A 19831-nucleotide genomic window follows, 5' to 3' on the forward strand; every position below is an offset into this window, starting at 1 on the left:
AATGACAAAAACTGCAATTACTTTTGCACCAACCTAGTCAGTGGCAGAGAATGTACTTGAACCCAGGCTGTCTGGACCTAGAGCCCACAGTCCTTGCCACCTCACTAATAGCCTGTCCACTTAGCAGCTTACCCTAAAGTTACAGAGGAATAAACACCATGCTGCTACAGATTTTTCATTATTCTGGTTGGTTTCCAGAGTGACAGGTAAGTTTTTGGTCTGTGCAAAGTCTGTTTCCAGTCACTAGTGGCTTTCTGTTTACTTTGCAGAGCGATTTGCTCTTGGGGACAGAAGCTGACAGTGGCACTCACAGCACAGGCTTGTTATGGGTCTAGCAACCTCTGTGGCATCTCCTGTCACATTGGGAAAATGAAGAATTCCAGGACATGGGCTTGGAGGGCGCCGGTGGAGCTATTTCTTCTCTGTGCTGCCCTGGGCTGTCTCAGTTTGCCTGGCTCCAGGTAAGTGACAGTTACCAATAATTCCCTGATCAATAATATGACAGGGAAGGTGCAGCCACATGATGCTGACCATCTCTTTGTTGCATGCCTATTGAATGAGGAACGTCTCTTAAGGCAATTTGCATGCATCTGATAACATACTATCAACAACTCTCTTCAAATTATTGTGGAACCAAGTAGCTGATTTCAACAAAAGTTCCTGTAAGAAACTGACATGTTTAAATGTATTTTGTCATGCTGAGAAGAATAGGATATTTTTTCTGTATTCTGAACAAAGCCTCCGTGTGATTCTTTACGAAAAAGAAAGTTTGTTACGTACAGAGGACAAAAGAGCAAATTCATGAAATGATTTTAATAAATGAGATTGACCTACTCTACCTGCTCATCAACCCCAAATCTTCAGATTCTCAGGTTCTTTCCCACCCCCCTCTTACACACACACACACACACACTCTCTCTCTCTCTCTCTCTCTCACCCCCCACAAGGTTCCCAGCAGTTAAATGCTGGCTGATTTATTTCATCATTGTTAGTCTCCATTAATAAAGTGCAAAACAAGGTAAAGAAAATATCCTAGTGGGAGCTCAAACTTGGGCTCCAGTGATAGACGAGCCAGTGACGTAGCAATGTGGGGATGCTCCGTGTGCATGAGAAACCCCTGCCATGAGATGTTGAAGTGTGCATGTGTCCCCGGCCTCCATGTAAACACTCCTGTGGGAAGAGGGACTATAATTCCATTCCTTTTACTTAGTCCAAAAATGAGATCTGAACAAACCTTTCACTTGATGTGAGGAGTACCTCCTACCCATGGGACACAGCCTCTGGTCTCAGTTCTGTTGAGCTGCCATTAGGAACCACAGGATGATGAGCATTCGTTCACTATCTATTGGCCACTCAATAAGTAACAGCTATTAGGATGATCAAGAAACTCCATTTAGCCCAGAGAATAACTAAGCTGCCAAGACCTTCCTTGTGTGTACTGTGCGTACACAGAGAAGCATTCAGGACCCAAGAAAATGTCTCCGGAATGGAGGACTTAAGGGAACCATAGCAACCCTGTCTATAGCATTGTGCCCCTGGGGGGAGCTTTCTGTTGGGCTCTGAGGATACAGAGATGAGCCTATGTTCTCACAAAGAATGCCAACATGTGAGCATATGCTATGTGTACCGTTACAAAAGATGCTACAGGGGCAGCCAGGAAACAAGGAGGGAATGATCAGCCCTACGGGGCATAGGGCCTGGAAAGGCTTCTAGAACAGAGAGTGTGAGGGCTGAATCTCTACAGGTGCGTGGGTGTTTGCCGAATGGCTAAGGGGTTGAAAGGTGTGCCAGGTAGAGGGAGCAGCACAGGCAACGGTGCGTGAGTGTGAGAGAGCTGGCTTGCTCCTGAAGCTTCCAGACACCTCAGTGGGCCTTGAACACAGGTCCTGGCAGGAAGTTGAGAGGGATGAGATAGAGTAGGAGTGAACAGGCATCATGTCATGGGCAGAGTTGGGGGATGCTGGAGTACCAGCTAAGGAACTTGAACCATATCCTCACCACAATGCATTGGGAAGCCATTGAAGGGTTGAAGCAAAGGAGTGACACGATCAAATTTATATATTAGGAAGTTCACTCTGAGGTAGGGAGTGGAGGGGCAAATGGTTGATTAGAGTGCAGTCTGAGAAATTGTATTTTATCATCACTACAACATCATGAGGTGGGTGTAATCTCTCCTTCTCGCTATGTAAGAGAACAAACTGATCCTCAGTGACAAGAAAAGATTCACGCATGTGTGGTGAGGTTCTCAAATCCTTATCTGAATCCGGGTATAGTTCTGACATCCACCTATAATCCCCATGGGGCTGTCTTGAACACGGCAGGTATTTGAATTCCATCTGCGAGTAGAAGAATAGTCTTTGGTTCTGGAACAGAAAGTGCTGAGACCACCTTCATATTGGCCAAAAGAGTTTTTTGTTCTTACTCTTGTAATCAAGTCAGATGATGAAATCACAATCACTGTGTCGTAAGACCTATTATGTATTGCCACTCTGTGCCAGCAACCTGGAAACATTAGCTATAATCCTCACAGCTATTCCAGGTAACTGCTACTGTTTACAGTTTCACAGAGAGGGAAACAGAAAACATAAGTGTCCCAAGGCTATCCACTTAACAAACAGCTAACTATGGATTCAAATCCAGTTTCATTCAGGTCTCAGAGCCCCTGCACTCTCTCTGCATCCTTCTGCTTCTCACTAATGTGTTGTCCCCTCCCCGCCCCCCACCACCCCCCAACCCCCACATTGTGTATCTGACTTGTTGGCCTCTGTGCTGTTTCTCCATCTCTGGGCCACACATTTGTTGCCTTGATATGTTGCTTTAAATTTCATGTCTACCACAGCAAACGACAGAGAGAAGAGAAATTGAAAACCTGCCACCTAGAAGCTGCCCCTTCTAGCAAAGAAAAAGGATGCTGTTTGCAAAGGGGATGCAGCTGCTTAACAAATTGTGTGTGACAAGAAAGTTGTTGTGTCAGGGCATTTCTACCGAAAGCCAAAATATATTGACGCACCCCATCTATATAAGCTGATGGCTTGCAATTTACTGCTGACCCAATCCTGCCGTACTGGATGGATCCATCTTTATTTTGATCAGAGACGCCTCTTAGGAAAAGAGTGGGAGACCTGGGCCCAGTGAAATGTGTCCTAATGCTGGCTATAGCATTTTCTGCATCCCCGGGAAAGACACCTCCTTGCCAGTCCTTAAGTAGAGGGGGCACATGTTCAAGGAGCTGAGCAAGGGCGTTTACTGTAGCTCTATTTGCAATCGCAAAACATTGGGAAAATATAAATGTCCCTCAAAAAGAGAAGGAATAAATTAAATGCAATGTGTGTCATATGATAGAACATCCAGACAAAAGAAATGAACTAGATCTCTTTATGAATCAACATGGATAGCTTCAGAAATGCAATGTTGATTAACAAAAGTGAGTTGCAGAATCATATGTGTAAGTATGAATAAAGCACACACAAGCAATACTATAGATAGTGTATAGACATCAAATTATCTAAAAGAGACTGGAAGGAAACACACCAAATTCATGGCAATAGCCCCTCTGGGGGTAAGGTGGGGGGAGCAAAATTGAGGCTGCTGTAAAATGCAGATGTCAAAATTAAAAATTTAAAAAAAGACTTGAAGCAAGTGTACCAAAGTGTGAACAACTGCCAATCTGGATGTGAGTACATGGGTGTTCATTATATTATTTATTGTACTTCTCTAGGCATGCTTAATTTTTCAATGTTAAAAGCATACAGAGGATTTTTAATGACAGAAGTTTAGTCAGTTGGTCAAAATGTCTATCAGGTTTGTTTCTATAGAAATCCATAGGGGTGAAAGGCTCATGTTGTTCCCACACACAGAGGCCCTGATGGAACCTAGAATATATGTGGCTCCTCGTTAGTCCCAGGAACTAAAGATGCTGTTTAATCCTAGCCTTTCTTTCAGATTTGCATTTTATAGTACTAATAAACCACACACATCTCATCCGATGTAATTTACAAACATACTATTTATTCAGCTGATTACTTCATTATATTGCCACCTTCCATAATGAAAATTGGGTGCAAAAATGAGAGATGTGGTGGATATAACTACTTTTTACCAAGTTCTTTCTGTAAGTGATCATCTTGCCCATTAACAGGCTTTCAAATCTCAGAGAGGAAAATAACTGTGACTCTTAATAGCTAGTGTGTACATTACTTACCTGCTCAGTCTCACCTATGGCCCTGGAGTTGTCTTGGTTGCTAAAAACATAATGTAACTGTTTTGTAGTTGAAATAGGAAGAGGGTACCCTGCAGAGTTGTCAAATACATACTTAGGAGAAGCCAAATCACAGACAATATTGTTTTGTCAAACCTGGGCAAATTAGTAGATAAGAACACATTCTGAAGCCCCCCACTGGTGTGTAGCATCCTGCCTCAAGTAACCGTTCTAAAGTATCCACCTGTGGTTTCCAGTAGTCTTTGACCTTTCATTAAAGATCCAACTTTACTAGGCAATTGATTTTTGCTGGTCTCTGGGGTAGTCATGGACACGGATTTCACCGTAGTTAATATTATCCTCTTTTTAGGACTTTTGCCAATTGAGAACATATTGTTAATGACCTTGTCGGGAGTGACATCCTGTGTATATGAGATGGTGAAAACTACGTGATGCTCTTCTCCCTAATGACTCAATCCGGGATATGGAAAGAAAGAGGCCTTACATAGATGTTGGAAGAGATTATTGGAGTCAGTGCTGGCCCTGTTTCCTTCCAGGCAGCATGGGGCAACGGACAAAACCCGTATATACTCTAGAGCCTAAGAGACCTCGGCTCAGATCGTAACACCACTGCATACCAGCTGCATGACAGTGGATGTGTCACTGTCTCTCTGGGCCACTTCCCTCATCTGCCCAGGCGGCAGTGCTCCATAGCTGCCTTCCAGCATTGCTGTGAAAATAGAAGGACATAGCGTGGGTGATGTTGGGCCATTGAGCACAGCCTTGTCATGTCTGTCATAGGTGCTCAGCAAACCTCCATTCCTTTTGTCTTCCCATCTCCTTTTGTGCCCTGGAAAGGAACACAAATTACAAAGAATCTTACAGTGTAATACACCCTTTCAATTGTAAGAAAAAATAAGAATCATCATACACCCTTCATATTACAGAGGAAGAAACTGAAGGCCCAGGCAAATTAAACAGCATCCTCATTCATCCACTCATAACCCAATGTGCTCCAGGAAATGAACCAAAAGCATTGCCTTATCTCTGCTGGTGGTGCTGAGGTTTCCAAGAATAAGTATCCTTCACTCACTTCTTCTCTCAAGAACCATCTCCTCCTCTTCCATAGCTTTCCATGATCAGATCTGTACCTAGCACAAATCTCTCATCCTGAGATCCAAGCCCATATAGGAACTATTTACTAAATGAGTCTCCGTAGGTGTTTCATGGCACCTTGAACTCAGCATGCCCCACCCGAAACTCAAGTCTTCCCCATCAAGATTTATTTTCTGCTGTGTTTCCCACCGCCCACACACTCAAATGGGAAAACAGCATCCACTTAAAAGGCCTTCCTTTAGCACCCCACCTCCACCATCCACCATCACTTTCTATCCATTCCACATGAGAAGCATCTCATATGCTGGTTCTCCCCATCCTCTCTCCCTGGCCATTGCCATGATTCAGGCTTATACCACTCAGTGGGACTGCTGCTGCCAGCCTCTTCCTTGTTTCCCTACTACCAGGCTCTCCTGACTCCCACTGGGCCTGCACAGCTCCAGCCATGGGGCCTGCATGCTGGAAATCCCTGCCCTCTGGATAAAGTCCCATAGAGCTAGGGCGTGAGACATGTTTCTCACAGACATGTTTCTCTAGCCATAATGTTAGGTGCTTACTACATGTTCAATAAATATTTGTTGGATTAATTAACCTAAATTAATTAATTAATTAAGGAATGGAATTAATTAATATTTAATTGTTGGATTAAATATTTGTTGGATTAATTAATTAACTCAGGATAGGTTAATTAATTCCAGGATAGGTTATCCTGGAATGATAAACTAATAGCCTTACACAAGTGAGCAAATATATATTTATTGAATGTACAAATAGATGGTTGGATGTATACTTAATTCCCTTCTGATACGTGACTCTCTTCTCTCATAATGACTTTTAGAGGTGAAAGGCCACATTCCTTTGAGTCAAATGCAGTCAACAAGAGCTTTGCTAAGAGCAGACAGATGCGGAGTGTGGATGTTACCCTGATGCCCATTGATTGTGAGCTGTCTAGTTGGTCCTCTTGGACCACATGTGACCCCTGTCAGAAGAAAAGGGTAAGCAACCAGGCCTGGGACAGCTCTAAGCTTCCAGGAGCCTTTGTCCCCAGCAAGATCGGCTGAGCCATTGCTAACAGTGCCTGGCACATAGTTGGCCCTCAATAAATGTCGGCTAATTTAATAAATGCATCCTTTCCTTCTGTGCTTCCAAGCAGCAATAAGTTCTTTCCTTTGGTTCTCCAGTGTTTTCCAAGCACACCCAGCCTTTCTCACTCTACTACCTTCCTAATTAGACTCTCTGCCTTGTACCTGTTCTTTCAATCAATCTTTCATCATGAAACAGGGGAAGCAATCACAGTGTATGTCTGAGTTGTCTTTGCCCACTTGGAAACCATTCACAGTCTACCCATGACCCTTAGGATCAAGTCCAGGATCATGGTTTTCGAGGATCCCTATGACTGAATCTAGCCTACATTTCCAGCACAATGGACACTTCTATGACTCTGGCCTTCACTCTCTCTGGGCGTTTCTTCATGCTGCTTTCTCAGGTAGGGTGACCTTTCCCACTTCCTTCACTGGTGAACACCTACTCACAATTTGAAACTCCTACTCAGGAGCTGCCTCTTTTGAGAAAGCTTTTTGACTCCTCCTCAGCCCTACCTCCAGTTGGATAAAGCAATCTTTTATGAGCTTCGATAGCTCCTTATTCCTCTTGTATCCTCACATTTATCACATCATGCCACTTATTTTTCACCTTCAATACACAGTGAACTTGTGAAGGCTGATTCAATTCTGCATTTTCAATGTGTAGACCAATCTCTGGCACAGAATAGGTTCTTCATAAATGTGTGGTGTTTGATCTTGTTCTGTTTTCTGATATCTCTATAGGGAAGGCAATGTTGTTGTTACACTTTCTGTTAAACAGACAGATAAACAGGAAATCAGAGCAGATAAATGCCTTCTTGAGTTCACCTAGTAGTAAATGCAGACCTCGAACTCAGGCTACTGTCCACTGTTCCTTGTATAGTGTTCTTCCAGTGAACACACTCAATTTCTGCAATATCTGTCATTCAGCCTCCTTGGTCATAGGAGGGCTGACCCAGGATCCTACTTCTGAGAACAATAGATATGCCAGAGAAAAGAGAATGGTTGCTATTTCCCCAGATCCTTGGGAAACCAAACCAGCCATGGGCTTAGACTCTAAAGAGGCTGTGGAAGTAAGCCCAGGACAATCATCCAGTTAATTGGATCAATGGAGAGAGCCAAGGTGGATCATTCAGTCCCCAAAGTAGGTTTTATTGCTGAAGGTATCAGCATTGATCCAATTATCTGGATAATTGCTTCATCTGCACCATAAACTAGGAAGACTCAGCATGAGTCAGCCTGGCAGCCAGAGCTCCTCTCTCAGAGTCTGCCGCAGATGTTCCCTCAGCTGGTTATCATCCCTGTCTGCAGGGTCACTGGCTGGGGGCTCAGCAAAGCCTCTCAAGTCAGATTGGGTGATATATTTCCTGCACCACTTACACACTCCTGGAACCCACTTTGCCTTTGGAGCCTGGAGCTTTTTAGTCTTTTTTTTTTTTTCACAGTGTTCTCTGCAAGCCTTGTCCCTGTCCTGACAGGCTCTGCCTTCTAGAAAGAATGACCCTTTGCAAGTACAAAGGGCATAGGTGAATGGTTATCTACATTTCTTTTTTTGGATTTCCAAGGCCAAAGTATAGATGCCATAAAGGTAATAACTATGCCTTATTAATGTCATTCTGCAAAGCAGGGGCTGCTATCCTGGCTTGCCTCCTGTGTTCTTTTGTTTACTAAAATCTTGACTGCAACTAACTTTTGGAAATCACCCAAATCTGATCACTTTCTTCCTCTGCAGCAGTTTCTCATTGCCGCAGGATAAAATCCTGTAATCACTTTCCTAAGGCCTGGAGGCCCCTGTGTTATCTGCTCTTGTCTATGTCTCCCTCCTACTCTGGCCACTCTCCTACTTGTGCTCTTCTCCCCAGCCACAATGAATCTTTTTAATGTTTTCTGGAACACGGGACACCTTCTCTAGTCCTCTCAGCTTTGGTACAGGAATTTCCTCCACCCATATCACTCTTCTGAGCCCCACTCTCATCAGTTCTTCACACCTGCCAGACATTCCTACTCAGCCATCAAGTTTCAGCTGAGGTGTCACTTAGTTCTTCCAAAGCCTTCCACTTGGGCTTCTCCTAAGTTTGCATGAGGGACTCCCGATGAGTGTACAAAGCACTCTGCCTCCCCTGTCATGGCACTCATTGCACTGTGCTGCAACTGCCTGGGGCCCAACCCCAGCATCTGTGACCTCCTTGAGAACAGGCTAGGGGATACAATTACCAATAAAACTGACCAAACAAGGAAGCAACAATAACATCTACCTTTTCAACACTGGGTGGCTCAATCAATCATTTTGGAATAAATGCATAAGATGGTAGAGATATAGCAATATTGACTGCTAAAAAGCAATAATAAAGAAAAACAAGTCCAATAAATTGAATGCCTACTATATATCCAACAACATAATGAGATTATATAATTTAAAATTCATAACTGAACATTCAGATAATTCGTGATCCCTATTTTACAGATGGGTAAATTGAGATTCATAAATATTAAGTAATTTGCCCAATATCACACAACTATAAAGTATCAGAATCAGTTGTAGCTCCAAAGCCCATGTTTTTGCATTTATAATATACTGATGCCTTCAGGAATAAAGGGGAATACTTGAATCAACCCAGTGGAGTCATAAAGCTGAGAGATAATTTATTTTGTGTTATTGAACTGGCTACATGAGTCCATCTACTAACCTTTGACTCCAGAGCCCATGGAGTCAGCATGGGCTGACTTTCCCACATTCAGCAAATCTTGACTGATCACTGCAGAAGCAGAGATCAAAGCCAAGGTCACTGCCCTCAGAGAGCTCACAGACTAATTGAAGAAACCATCCAGCAAACAGCAAATCACAACATAGCTCCTTAAGTGTATATAATGGGGGGAGCACAAGGGGCTGGGGGAATGATGATCAGACATTTCAGTGCTCTTGTGGAGCCCAAATCCTGGCTCAAGACCCATTTACACAGAGTATCCCTCAGCTCCTGAGATCTAAGGCTTTGCCCTTGGTTCACCTGGCTCCTCTCTGCTACAGTACAGGTATGCCTACTTGCTCCAGCCCTCTCAGTTCCATGGGGAACCGTGCAACTTCTCTGACAAGGAAGTCGAAGACTGTGTTACCAACAGACCATGCAGAAGTCAAGTGCGATGTGAAGGCTTTGTGTGTGCACAGACAGGTATAAATCAATGTACGAGTAAGAGGGGAAAGCCTGAAATGAGGTAACGGTTCTTGATGACCAAGGGACAGGCCATGTCCAGTGCTCAAGATCAGGGTCATGGGGCAGCTCAGGAGGCCTCCTTGTCCTAAAATCTCTGACCTCCTTTCACATGCATTATTTTATAAAAATTACCTTATAATGTAGGTGTTATTATTATCCTCATTATACACCTTAAAAAATTGAGACTTGAAGAGGTTACTTCTTCATATAGCAGGTAAGTGGAAAAGCTTCTATTGGAAATTCGAGAATTCAGATTACATTCATTGACATTAAAGACACAAAAAGTATGTGTGCTGGAGTCAGAAATGTTGGGTCAGGCCTTATTTTGACTTTGTGACTAGCAGAAGTCACTTAACCTTTCTGCATTTTGGCTCCCTCACCTGAAAATTAGGGGTGATGTGAATACCTTACAAGTCTGTTATAAGCATCAAGTGACATCATAGCTATGAGAGCTCTTTGTAGACTGTTGGCTCCCTTAGCTCTCTCAGAGGTCTGGGGTTAAGTAGAATATGACAAAATCTAGAACGGTTACATAGGGCAGTTAGCATCATTTATCACTGATAAATCTTTAGAAAGATATTTCCTGTCATTTACATTTCTGCATCACTAAGGCCAAGATGATCCCTAATCCATGATATACCCGGTAAAAATTATTGTTTATAAAAAGGAAGAAAAGAAAAAAGGACAGATGGATAGATTGACAGAAGGAAGGAAGGAAGGTAGGAAGAAAGGAGTACAGAAATGAATAATCACCTGCTGCAAAACTAAATAAACACAACTTTTCAATTCATTCAGAGAATCCAAGCAAACAGATGGTTCTCTATTTCTCCATCTCCAGCAAAAATGAGAAGATTTTGACCCACATTTTCTAGATGGAAGTTGCAATTCTCTACATTTACTGTACCCATGTGGACTGTGCATGGGGATCTTTCAAGAAAGAGTTAGGGATTCTTAGAGCAATTTCTAGGGGTTATTGCAAATGCAAAATTCTATCCAATAAATCTGAGAGACTTTTTACAGTGTATCCATGGACTCATTATGGCCTGTGTTCCATGATTCTGACGAAAGCCATGATGGTTATTTGGGCAGGCTTTAGTTCAAATGTCTGGTAAGAAACATTTGAAGGCCAGATTGCTATTTTTCTGCTTTTAACACTCCAAGAACATTGGTTTAAAATGACCAGACATATCTGAGGAAATAGGACTACCTGTCTTATGGGCTTTATCTCCCAATAATATACTAATAAGAAAGGAAATCAATCAGGAGGAAAAAGTTTAAAGGAAGCAAAAGGGATGCAAATAATTTTTCATAATCCAAATGACTATGTTGTTGAAGGCAGTGTGGTTTAGTGGGAAGAATTTGTGATTAGACAGTTAAATGTTTCAATCCCACTGCAAATATTTACTAGTTAATGTGCACTTGGCCCTCAAAAACATGAATAGTACTGATAACACTTACACAGCACTTCCTAGGAGTCAGTACTGTTTTATTTATTCATTTAAATTTCGAACAACCTTATGGGATAGGTATGGTGACTTTCCTATTTTACAGGTGAGTAAATTGAGGCAGAGAGGTTAAGTAACAAGAGAAAGGTGGCCCAGCTCACACAATTTACAGGACACACCCATCCCACCCCCTCTTTCCAGCCCCAGGGAGAGAGAGTCCAAACTGCCCTGCTGCTTTCTGGAATACAACACTGGCCTCTTCTGCTGAGGGAGGTGGCAATAGAGGAATAAACTGTTAGTGCCATAACCAATCTGTCTGGATACAGGATGACTAATTAAAACAGGGCAGCATGCAAGGCCTGACAAAAGGTCTGGCACTTGGTAGGTGCTTATACTATGTTAGTTCCTTTCTTGCCAACCATGTGGCTGTGGGTAATACTCTTTCTCCATTCTAGGAAGGTGTGTGAACCGCAGACTTCTTTGCAATGGGGACAATGACTGCGGAGACCAGTCAGATGAAGCAAACTGTAGAAGGATTTATAAAAAATGTCAGCATGAAATGGACCAATACTGGGGAATTGGCAGTCTGGCCAGTGGGTAAGTGACCATTTTTCTGTGGTGTAGATGGGAAGGCACAGCATTAAATGGAATTCTGGTGGATAGAGAATGAGAGAACTGATATAAACAGAGGTCCTCACTCACCTTTCTGAGAAAAGACTGTATTGTAAGTAACACTTCTGGTTGCTCTCTGAGGGCAGTTCCAAGCAGCTCCAGGAACGCGTCCCATGGACAGATATAGGCATCAGGAGGGCTGGTTTGGAACACTGGGACAGAGCTGTGCATGTGTGGAAACCACACAGGCTGCTATGCAAGGGCCGGGGTAGGGAGGGGAGCCTTTATTTTAACACCTGCAGTGTGACCACGTTAGGTGCTTTCTAAGCCTTACATTCTTGAATCCTATTGACAACTTGGCAGGCAGGTTTTATCCAGGTCTGTCCCTATTTCCCAGCATTGGTCCCTCCAAGAAGAGAGGTCTCTATTTAGACAGTGAAGGGATGGATTTCCAGGGCTTTTGGGGATCTCTGAGTTGGTCCTGTCCTCTAGCGAGGACAGAGGAGCAAGTTCAGAAGGGGCCACACTGGCCTGGCATGCACCTTACTTTCCTGCCATATTTTGCATCTTCTCAGCCTGCAGGTGGAAGAGGGAGACCTTCCCCTCATATGCTTTAGGAATCATCATATGAGACACAGCCTGGGGAGGGAAACACTGACCCCGAATGGGATTTACCTTCTTTCTAAAAAAACCCATCAAATCTCAATTTTTAAAGTTGTCACTAGAGACTCTTCACGTGGGAGGCTTCTCTCAGGATTGCCTTATAAGCTAGTTATTATAATTCCCACCTTGCAGATAAGGAAACTGAGGCCCGGGAAAGTTGAGTGAGTTCCAGGGTCACCCAGCTAGAGTGTGGGATAGCAGACATTCAAAGCCAGCAGTAGGGTCTGACAGGACCCTGTAGGAGGGAACTGAAGGAGTGGCTCACTGGCCAGGGCACCTCGGGCAAGGCACTTATCTACGTAGAACTTCAGCTTTATCATCTGCAGGAGGAAGTTAATAACATGCTTCTTTCAAAGTGCTGTGAAGATTGAACAAGTGAATGTGACTAATATATGAGGTGCTGGGCAGCTCGTGTGGTGGGAAGAATACAGACTCTGTTCTTGCTCCACTGTCAGATTTCAAAGTCCAGTCCACCCATTGTTCCCGGCAGGGAGACTCTGGGTTAGTCAGTTACCCTCATGTTCTCATCTGCAAAATGGGGATAATAGTAATACTAACCTCCTAATGATTAATCCTCATAAGGATTAAATGAGCCATTGTGTGTAAATTGATTAGGATGATGCCTCCACAAAGTCAGCACCACATTATAGTTGTTAAAGAAAATAAATATGTATACATTATTTTGATACATGGAATATGTCATGGGAAAGAGACCCCAGACAATTCTGGTGAGGAACAGAACCAAGGCCAATAAGTGGAAGCTGATAGGAGACAGAGACTCTTAATAAAAACAGAAATTTCAGTAGTTAGAGATGGTCAAGAATGGAAGCTTGCCTTAGGAGGCAGTGACAAATAATGTCTAAGGAGGGGCTGGATTCTTTTCCTCTCTAAAATGGAGATAACATCTATTGCACAGAGCTGCAGGGACACTAATGAGATGATGCATGTAGCTACCCACTGCTGTGTTTGTCACCAGTTACACCCTCAGTAAACAGTAATTATTGTGAATAATATTGTAAATGTGTTGTAATGAGGGTTGTACGGAAATTAAGAAAACTGCCACTTCAAACAGCACACAGTATAGTGAGGGTGACAAATACATAAATAGCACATTTATCGCAGACCAAGTAGTGTTTTAAGGACTTCATAAACATGATACATGTGATCCTCACAACATCCCCATGAGGTAGTATTTTCATGGTCCCTATTTGCATATGAGCAGACTGAGGCACACAGGTAGTAAGTGGCCACCCAAGGTTTAATTGGCTTGCCCAAGGTCACCTGGGCAGTAAGGGGCAGAACAAAGATTGGATCTCAGACGTCTGGCTCCAAAGTCCACGCACTTACCTATTATGCTACCCAACTCTCGCAAGGCAACTGTAGTAATATAGGACAATAAATGCACAACAGTGAGAGCACAGGGTGTTATGAGGGCCGCTAACCCAGCTGGGCTGCTGGCTTCAAGCACCACAAGTGTCAGTGGAACCTCTCACCACAGTGGCAACAGAGCTCAATCTTGACAGACAAGTCAGAGATAAAACAGTGACTGGGTGGAAGGGCATTCTGGGCACAGGGAACAGTACCTACCACAAAAGGAGCTGAGTAGACTGGAGCAAGAGCAAGCCTCTTCACATGGCTGGGGACTAGGGCATGTGGCTGTGGTTAAGAGCGGCCAGAAATGAAGCTGGAAAGCTGGTTTGGACCAGGTATCAAGGGCCTTGAAGGCGTGCCAAGGAGTTTTTGTTTTCGTTCAGCAGGGTCTGACAATCAAGATTAAGCAACCCCAAACTTTAACCTCTTCGCCATCTCTGTCTCTTCCTCACAGGATAAATTTGTTCACAAACAGTTTTGAGGGTCCAGTTCTTGATCACAGGTATTATGCAGGTGGATGCTCCCCGCATTACATCCTGAACACGAGGTTTAGGAAGCCCTACAATGTGGAAAGCTACACGCCACAGGTAAGAGACAGCCAGGTAGCAGTGGAGGGTGCCCCAGCTGAGCACCCAGTTAGCAGGGTCCATGGCCCGGCCTGACAGCCTGCTAGCTGTGTGACCTTGGACACATCCCCTTTTCTCTTTGAGCTTCAGTTTCTTCATATGTGAAAATGGGCAGTTCCTTCCTCCAGACATTGTGGTGAAGATGACATGCTGTATATAGCAACAGGAGGGCGGTTGTAGAGCAGTAATAATAGAAACCATAATATCAAAAGCTACCTTGAAGATAGAAATAAAGCTTAGGATTTGGAGACACACTGACTTGGTGGCTCTGCCACTTACCATCCATATAATCCAAAGGCTATGAGCCTCTGTTTTCCTATCTTTAAATTGGGAGTTATAGAGGTCCTACCCTGCAGGGAGGGGATTAGTGGGATAATGTGTGTAAGTATTTAGCACAGCACCTGGCTTAATGGTGAGTCCACAGAAAATGTTAACTCTTGTTGCTGTTGTTATTGCATTCTTATCAAATCCCTGCCTATTAAAACAGGCATTACTCTAAGCATTTTATGAAATGCTTTACCAATGTAAGCCCCTATTATGATTGATGTACAAACTTAGAAACATCTCGCAGACAGTGGGGTATAGAATAGCCTGTAGGACACACACACTTGAGATCCGATGGGAACACACTGGGTTCCAGGACTGGCTCTGCCACAGGTCCCAATTTTACCTTAGGTTAAGTTCCTTTTCCACTCTGGGCCTCAGTTTTCTCATCTGTGAAACTGGGGAACGAGACTAGAAGATCTTGACGGTAATTTCCACTTCCAAAATTGCTCCCTTTTTTCTAGCCGGGTGTGGTGGTGCATGTCTATAGTCCCAACCACTCGGGAGGCTGAGGCGGGAGGATCACTTGAGCCCAGGAGGTTGAGGCTACAGTGAGTCAAGGTCGTACCACTGCACTCCAGCTTGGTGACAAAGCAAGATCCTGCCTTTAAAATGTATTTATAGCACCATTTTGAAGGCTAGCTCCTCCTTACTCCTCCTTCCCTTCCTCCCCAACACACTTTTTAGCCAAGAAAGAACAAATTTGGCTTAGCACCAAACACACTCTCCATTGGGGTGTCCAGTGCCATCCTCAAAACCTCTAATTTCAAGGGAGGATTTCACAGCAACAATTACCATCCAGGTGCAAGTGGATCCTAACTCAGGCAGGACATACATGGTAAACTCTCCACTCTCCATACCAACATTCTTTGAGTGCTGTGCCAGGTGCCGTGCTATGATTTACTAGTATAAGCCCAATCCTCAGAACAAGCCTGATGAAAGGGACCATTATCTCCTCCATTTTACACATGAAGAAACTGAGGCATGGAGAGGTCAAGGCAATTGTCCAAAGTCATCCAACTAGACAAGAGCAGAGACACAGCGCATCTCAGTGACCACGCTGTAGACCATGTCCGAACTGCTCCTCCTTCCCCTTGTAGCGGCTGAGCTGTTGCACCCTCGTCTGGGAATTGCAGGCTGAATGGGCAGAAGCTGAAGCTGATGGGAGCTGTGGGCAGGGAGATGACTCAGGACTGGTCACTCCAGGGCCCCCAGGGCAGTACCCTTGGCAGTTCCCCTACACACAGAGCCATGAACACTGGTTTGCGAGCAAATGGCTCTCCTAAGTTCTCTCTAAGGCACTTTCCTGCCCTTGTCACTTGATCCTCCAGCCACTGCCTTAGACCAGACCCTCATCAACCATCACTTGCACTGCTCTTACAGCCTCCTCATGGGTTTGTCTCTCTGGCTCCAAATTTTTCCCTTCCAATCCAACCACCAGGTTGTCCCACATCATCTTCCTGAGGCTTGATCTACTTCCTCTGCTAGGTCATACTTGAATTACGCCCAGATTTCAGGACAAGTAATTCAAAAGCCTATTTTGATGTCAGAATATCCTCTCACAACATCCCCTTTTTCTCCTCACTGTTTCAACTTCTCAATGAACTGCACTGCTATCCTTGCAGTTCCTGGGGCACACCCTCCCCTTTCCCACCTCCATGCTTTTGCTTAAGCTGAGCCCACAGCCCAGAATGTTCCCCTGCATTTTTGCCAGTTGAAATACAAATCAAAAACCAACCTCTAAGTTTTCACCCAAGGTATTGATCAGGTCTGTCTCTGCTACCGAACCAAGAGCCCTGAGGTGGGGACACAAATCGGCCCTGATTTCTCTGTATACAGAGCATCTAGTTCAGTATCCAGCACATGGTAGGAGTAGAGTGGCTGTCTGCTCACTGGTATTGAACTGATTTGAGTCAAATGAAATAAAAAACCCTTTCTTTTTTCTTCTTTAGACCCAAGGCAAATACGAATTTATATTGAAAGAGTATGAATCATACTCAGATTTTGAACGCAATGTCACAGAGAAAATGGCAAGCAAGTCTGGTTTCAGTTTTGGTTTTAAAATACCTGGAATATTTGAACTTGGCATCAGTAGTCAAAGTGATCGAGGCAAACACTATATTAGGAGAATCAAACGATTCTCTCATACTGTAAGTATGTCTTTGTTGCTTTTAAACGTATATGTTGTCTTACTCCATTTTCCGCTGCTGTAACAAAACACCACAGAATGGATGATTTATAAAGAAAAGACATTTACTTGGCTCACAGTTCTGGAGGCTGGGAAGTCCAAGATCAAGGTGCCACATATGGTGAGGGCCTTCTTGCTGCATCATAACATGGTAGAAGGCATCACATGGTGAGGAAGTACATGCAGGAGACAGAAAAAAAGGGGGCTGAACTTCATTCTTTTATCAGGAGCCCACTCCTACGATAACTAACCCTCTCCTGAAACAACAGCATTGATCTATTCATGAGGGCAGAACCCTCATGACATAATAACCTCATAAAGGTGCCTCCTTTCAAAACTGTTACAATGGCAATTAAATTTCAACATGAGTTTTGGAGGGGACATTCCAGATATAGCATATGGATCCTTTGGAAATGACATGCCCCAAATGTGTCTATATTCCACGTTACAACTAGTTCTAACAACCAATTATCTTTCTGTTGTCTTGAAATCTTCTCAAAAAAAAAAAAATAGCTAACTTACTTTTTAGAGAGACCAGGCAGAGATAACCTTCTCTAATTATTTTCTTTCATTTTCTAATAAACTTTTCCCTTAGGGTTTCAATAAGCTTAAGATGTAGCTTTGAAGACCAGAACTTCTCTGGAGATTTTTCAGCCCACAGGAATTTGACTTTTATCCCAGACATCCAGCTGAAATTCCTCTCTGGAATGTTACCCAAGACCTCTTCTCTGACTTCTTAGGGTGCTCAGTGGAGATGACCAAACCATTGCTCTCCTGTTTCTCCTGCTTTCTTTCTGCTCCTTATCAGCTTCCTTCCTGGGTCTAATATTCCCATCTGTCCTTTATTTAATTCATGGCCCTCTTCTCAATGTACTCTCCAATCTCCCCTGGGTGCCTGCCCTCTTCGACTCACTTCCTCTTTTACAGGGACAAGCTATGAGCCTTCATCACTGCTTCTAACCTCTTGGTTAAACTTCAGACCTTCCCTATCCACTCTTCTGAGCATCTCACCTGGGCATTGTGCTGACACTCCAAGGCAATGTCTTCTTCCTAAATTTTCAATGGATGTTAATGGCATATTCCCCTCTACTTTTCCAGGCTAAGAACTGAGCCAGAATCATATCTGGCTCTCACTTCTGCTTCATGTCCACATCTGTTGATTACCAAATCCTTCAGTATTACTATTCAATATTTGTTTACACTAACTCCTATTACCTCTTAATTAATCCATGTTCTTTCATCTCTTACTGTGCCCAACTAAATAGTTTGTCTCCTAGCTTTCCCCTTCAAACGCATGAAGAAATATTTCTGTGATACTAATCTGATCATATCATCTGCTTCCTATTGCTTACTCCCTCCCCATTTCCTTCTCTCCTTCTCTCCCTTCCAGCTCCCTGATTCAAATTGCCAGTTGTAGGATGTTAGCATTGGGCCAGGCACTATCCTAGAGATAGACTAGGGATCTGTAGCCTCTAGGATAATATTCTGGCCTTCATGTTCACAGTGCAGTGTAGTAGGAGCAGCAAACATGAAAGCCAATATATTATTCTTTTTGTTTGTTTGTTTGTTTTGTTTTGTTTTGTTTTTGAGACAGAGTCTTGCTCTGTTGCCCAGGCTGGAGTGCAGTGGCATGATCTCGGCTCACTTCAACCTCCACCTCCCGGGTTCAAGCGATTCTCCTGCCTCAGCCTCCCAAGCAGCTGGGACTACAGGCACATGCTACCATGCTCAGCTAATTTTTTGTATTTTTAGTAGAGACGGGGTTTCACCATGTTAACCAGGATGATCTTGATCTACTGACCTCATGATCTGCCTGCCTTGGCCTCCCAAAGTGCTGGGATTACAGGTGTGAGCCACCACTCCCGGCCATATTTTTCTTAATTATATCAGTTGTAATACAACATGGCATACGCTATAAAGGAAATGCAAGCAAGTACAATGCAATCCTAGAAAAGGGAGTGCCAGGGTGCATCTGGGACCTTCAGGTTGTTATCAGATTGGAGGCAATGGCAAAGTAGAAATTTAAAAGGTAAGTAGGTATATGTCGGGCAGAAAAGGGAGAAAATAACATTTCAGGGAGAAGGAACAGCATGTGCAAAATAATATGAAAGAGAATAGCAGGCTTGGGGAACAGTGAAAAGTTGGATGAATGCTGACGTACGTGGTTGGTAGAAAGTAGTAAAGTGTGGAGAGGAAAACTTCAGGGGTGTAGAAGCTGAAGCCAGAGAGGCTACTGGAGGACAAATTGTGATGATCTTATACTCAGAGTAGGGGAGCTGATTTTATTCTGAAGACAACAGCAAGCCATGCAAGGTTTTGCTTTAAGCCAAGAGGAGCATGGTCATAATACAATCTGAATTTTAGGATGTCAACTCTGATTGGGGCATTGAAGGAGGCAAAAGAAAGGAAGGAGATTAGGGAGGAGGCTTTTATAATAATGCAAACAAAATGAGATGCAACCTAAAATATTCAGAAAAATAATGAACAGAGTACCTAGTGACTGCTTGTTTAGGAAGGGTAAGGGAGAAGGAAGAGGGTCATAGGTCACTGAGGCAGGCCTAGAATGGGGCGAGAGCAAGCTAGGAGACAAAATGAGGCCCCAGGGCAATAGGCACCAGCACAGCTGGCATGGCTTTGTAGAACTGAAGGGTTTAGGATTAGGCCGAACATATCTCACAGGCGTTTGCCACCTTCCTCTTTTTCTCTGCCTATACAGCACTATAGGGAATGCTCACCTAGGGTTGTACTAACACTTTCTAGATGTTTATACTTCATCTGGCATCACCAGCTTTCAGTCTATTCCATACATGGAGAGTCACCAAACTTTCTGTAAAGGTCCAGATAGTAAATATTTTAGGCTTTGTGAGACTGCAAGGTCTCTGTTGCAACTATTCAACACTGCCATTGGAGTGTGACACCAGTTGTAAACCGTATGTAAGTAAATGGAGGCAGTTGTGTTCCAATAAAACTTTATTTACAGGTACAGATACTGGGTTT

The 19831-nt window shown here is 43.6% G+C and overlaps 1 protein-coding gene across 2 annotated transcripts in view; it reads left to right on the forward strand.

Moving 5' to 3' along the window:
- The first annotated feature begins 302 nt into the window (after window positions 1-302).
- The window catches only part of C8B (complement C8 beta chain), a 36847-nt gene continuing 17318 nt past the window's right edge, over window positions 303-19831 (forward strand). Inside the window, exons 1-6 of one of the 2 annotated variants that reach the window (XM_008977953.5) lie at window positions 303-461; window positions 6153-6309; window positions 9422-9563; window positions 11506-11647; window positions 14151-14283; window positions 16599-16796. In XM_008977953.5, the coding sequence (XP_008976201.3) occupies window positions 370-461; window positions 6153-6309; window positions 9422-9563; window positions 11506-11647; window positions 14151-14283; window positions 16599-16796 (864 nt within the window). In that variant the 5' untranslated portion in view covers window positions 303-369. Of the gene's footprint in view, window positions 462-6152; window positions 6310-6737; window positions 6801-9421; window positions 9564-11505; window positions 11648-14150; window positions 14284-16598; window positions 16797-19831 lie in introns of those variants that run through there. The other variant, XM_057298761.2, reaches the window with a different exon arrangement.

The sequence above is a fragment of the Pan paniscus genome, chromosome 1, assembly GCF_029289425.2.
Source record: "Pan paniscus chromosome 1, NHGRI_mPanPan1-v2.0_pri, whole genome shotgun sequence".
Taxonomy (NCBI): domain Eukaryota; kingdom Metazoa; phylum Chordata; class Mammalia; order Primates; family Hominidae; genus Pan; species Pan paniscus.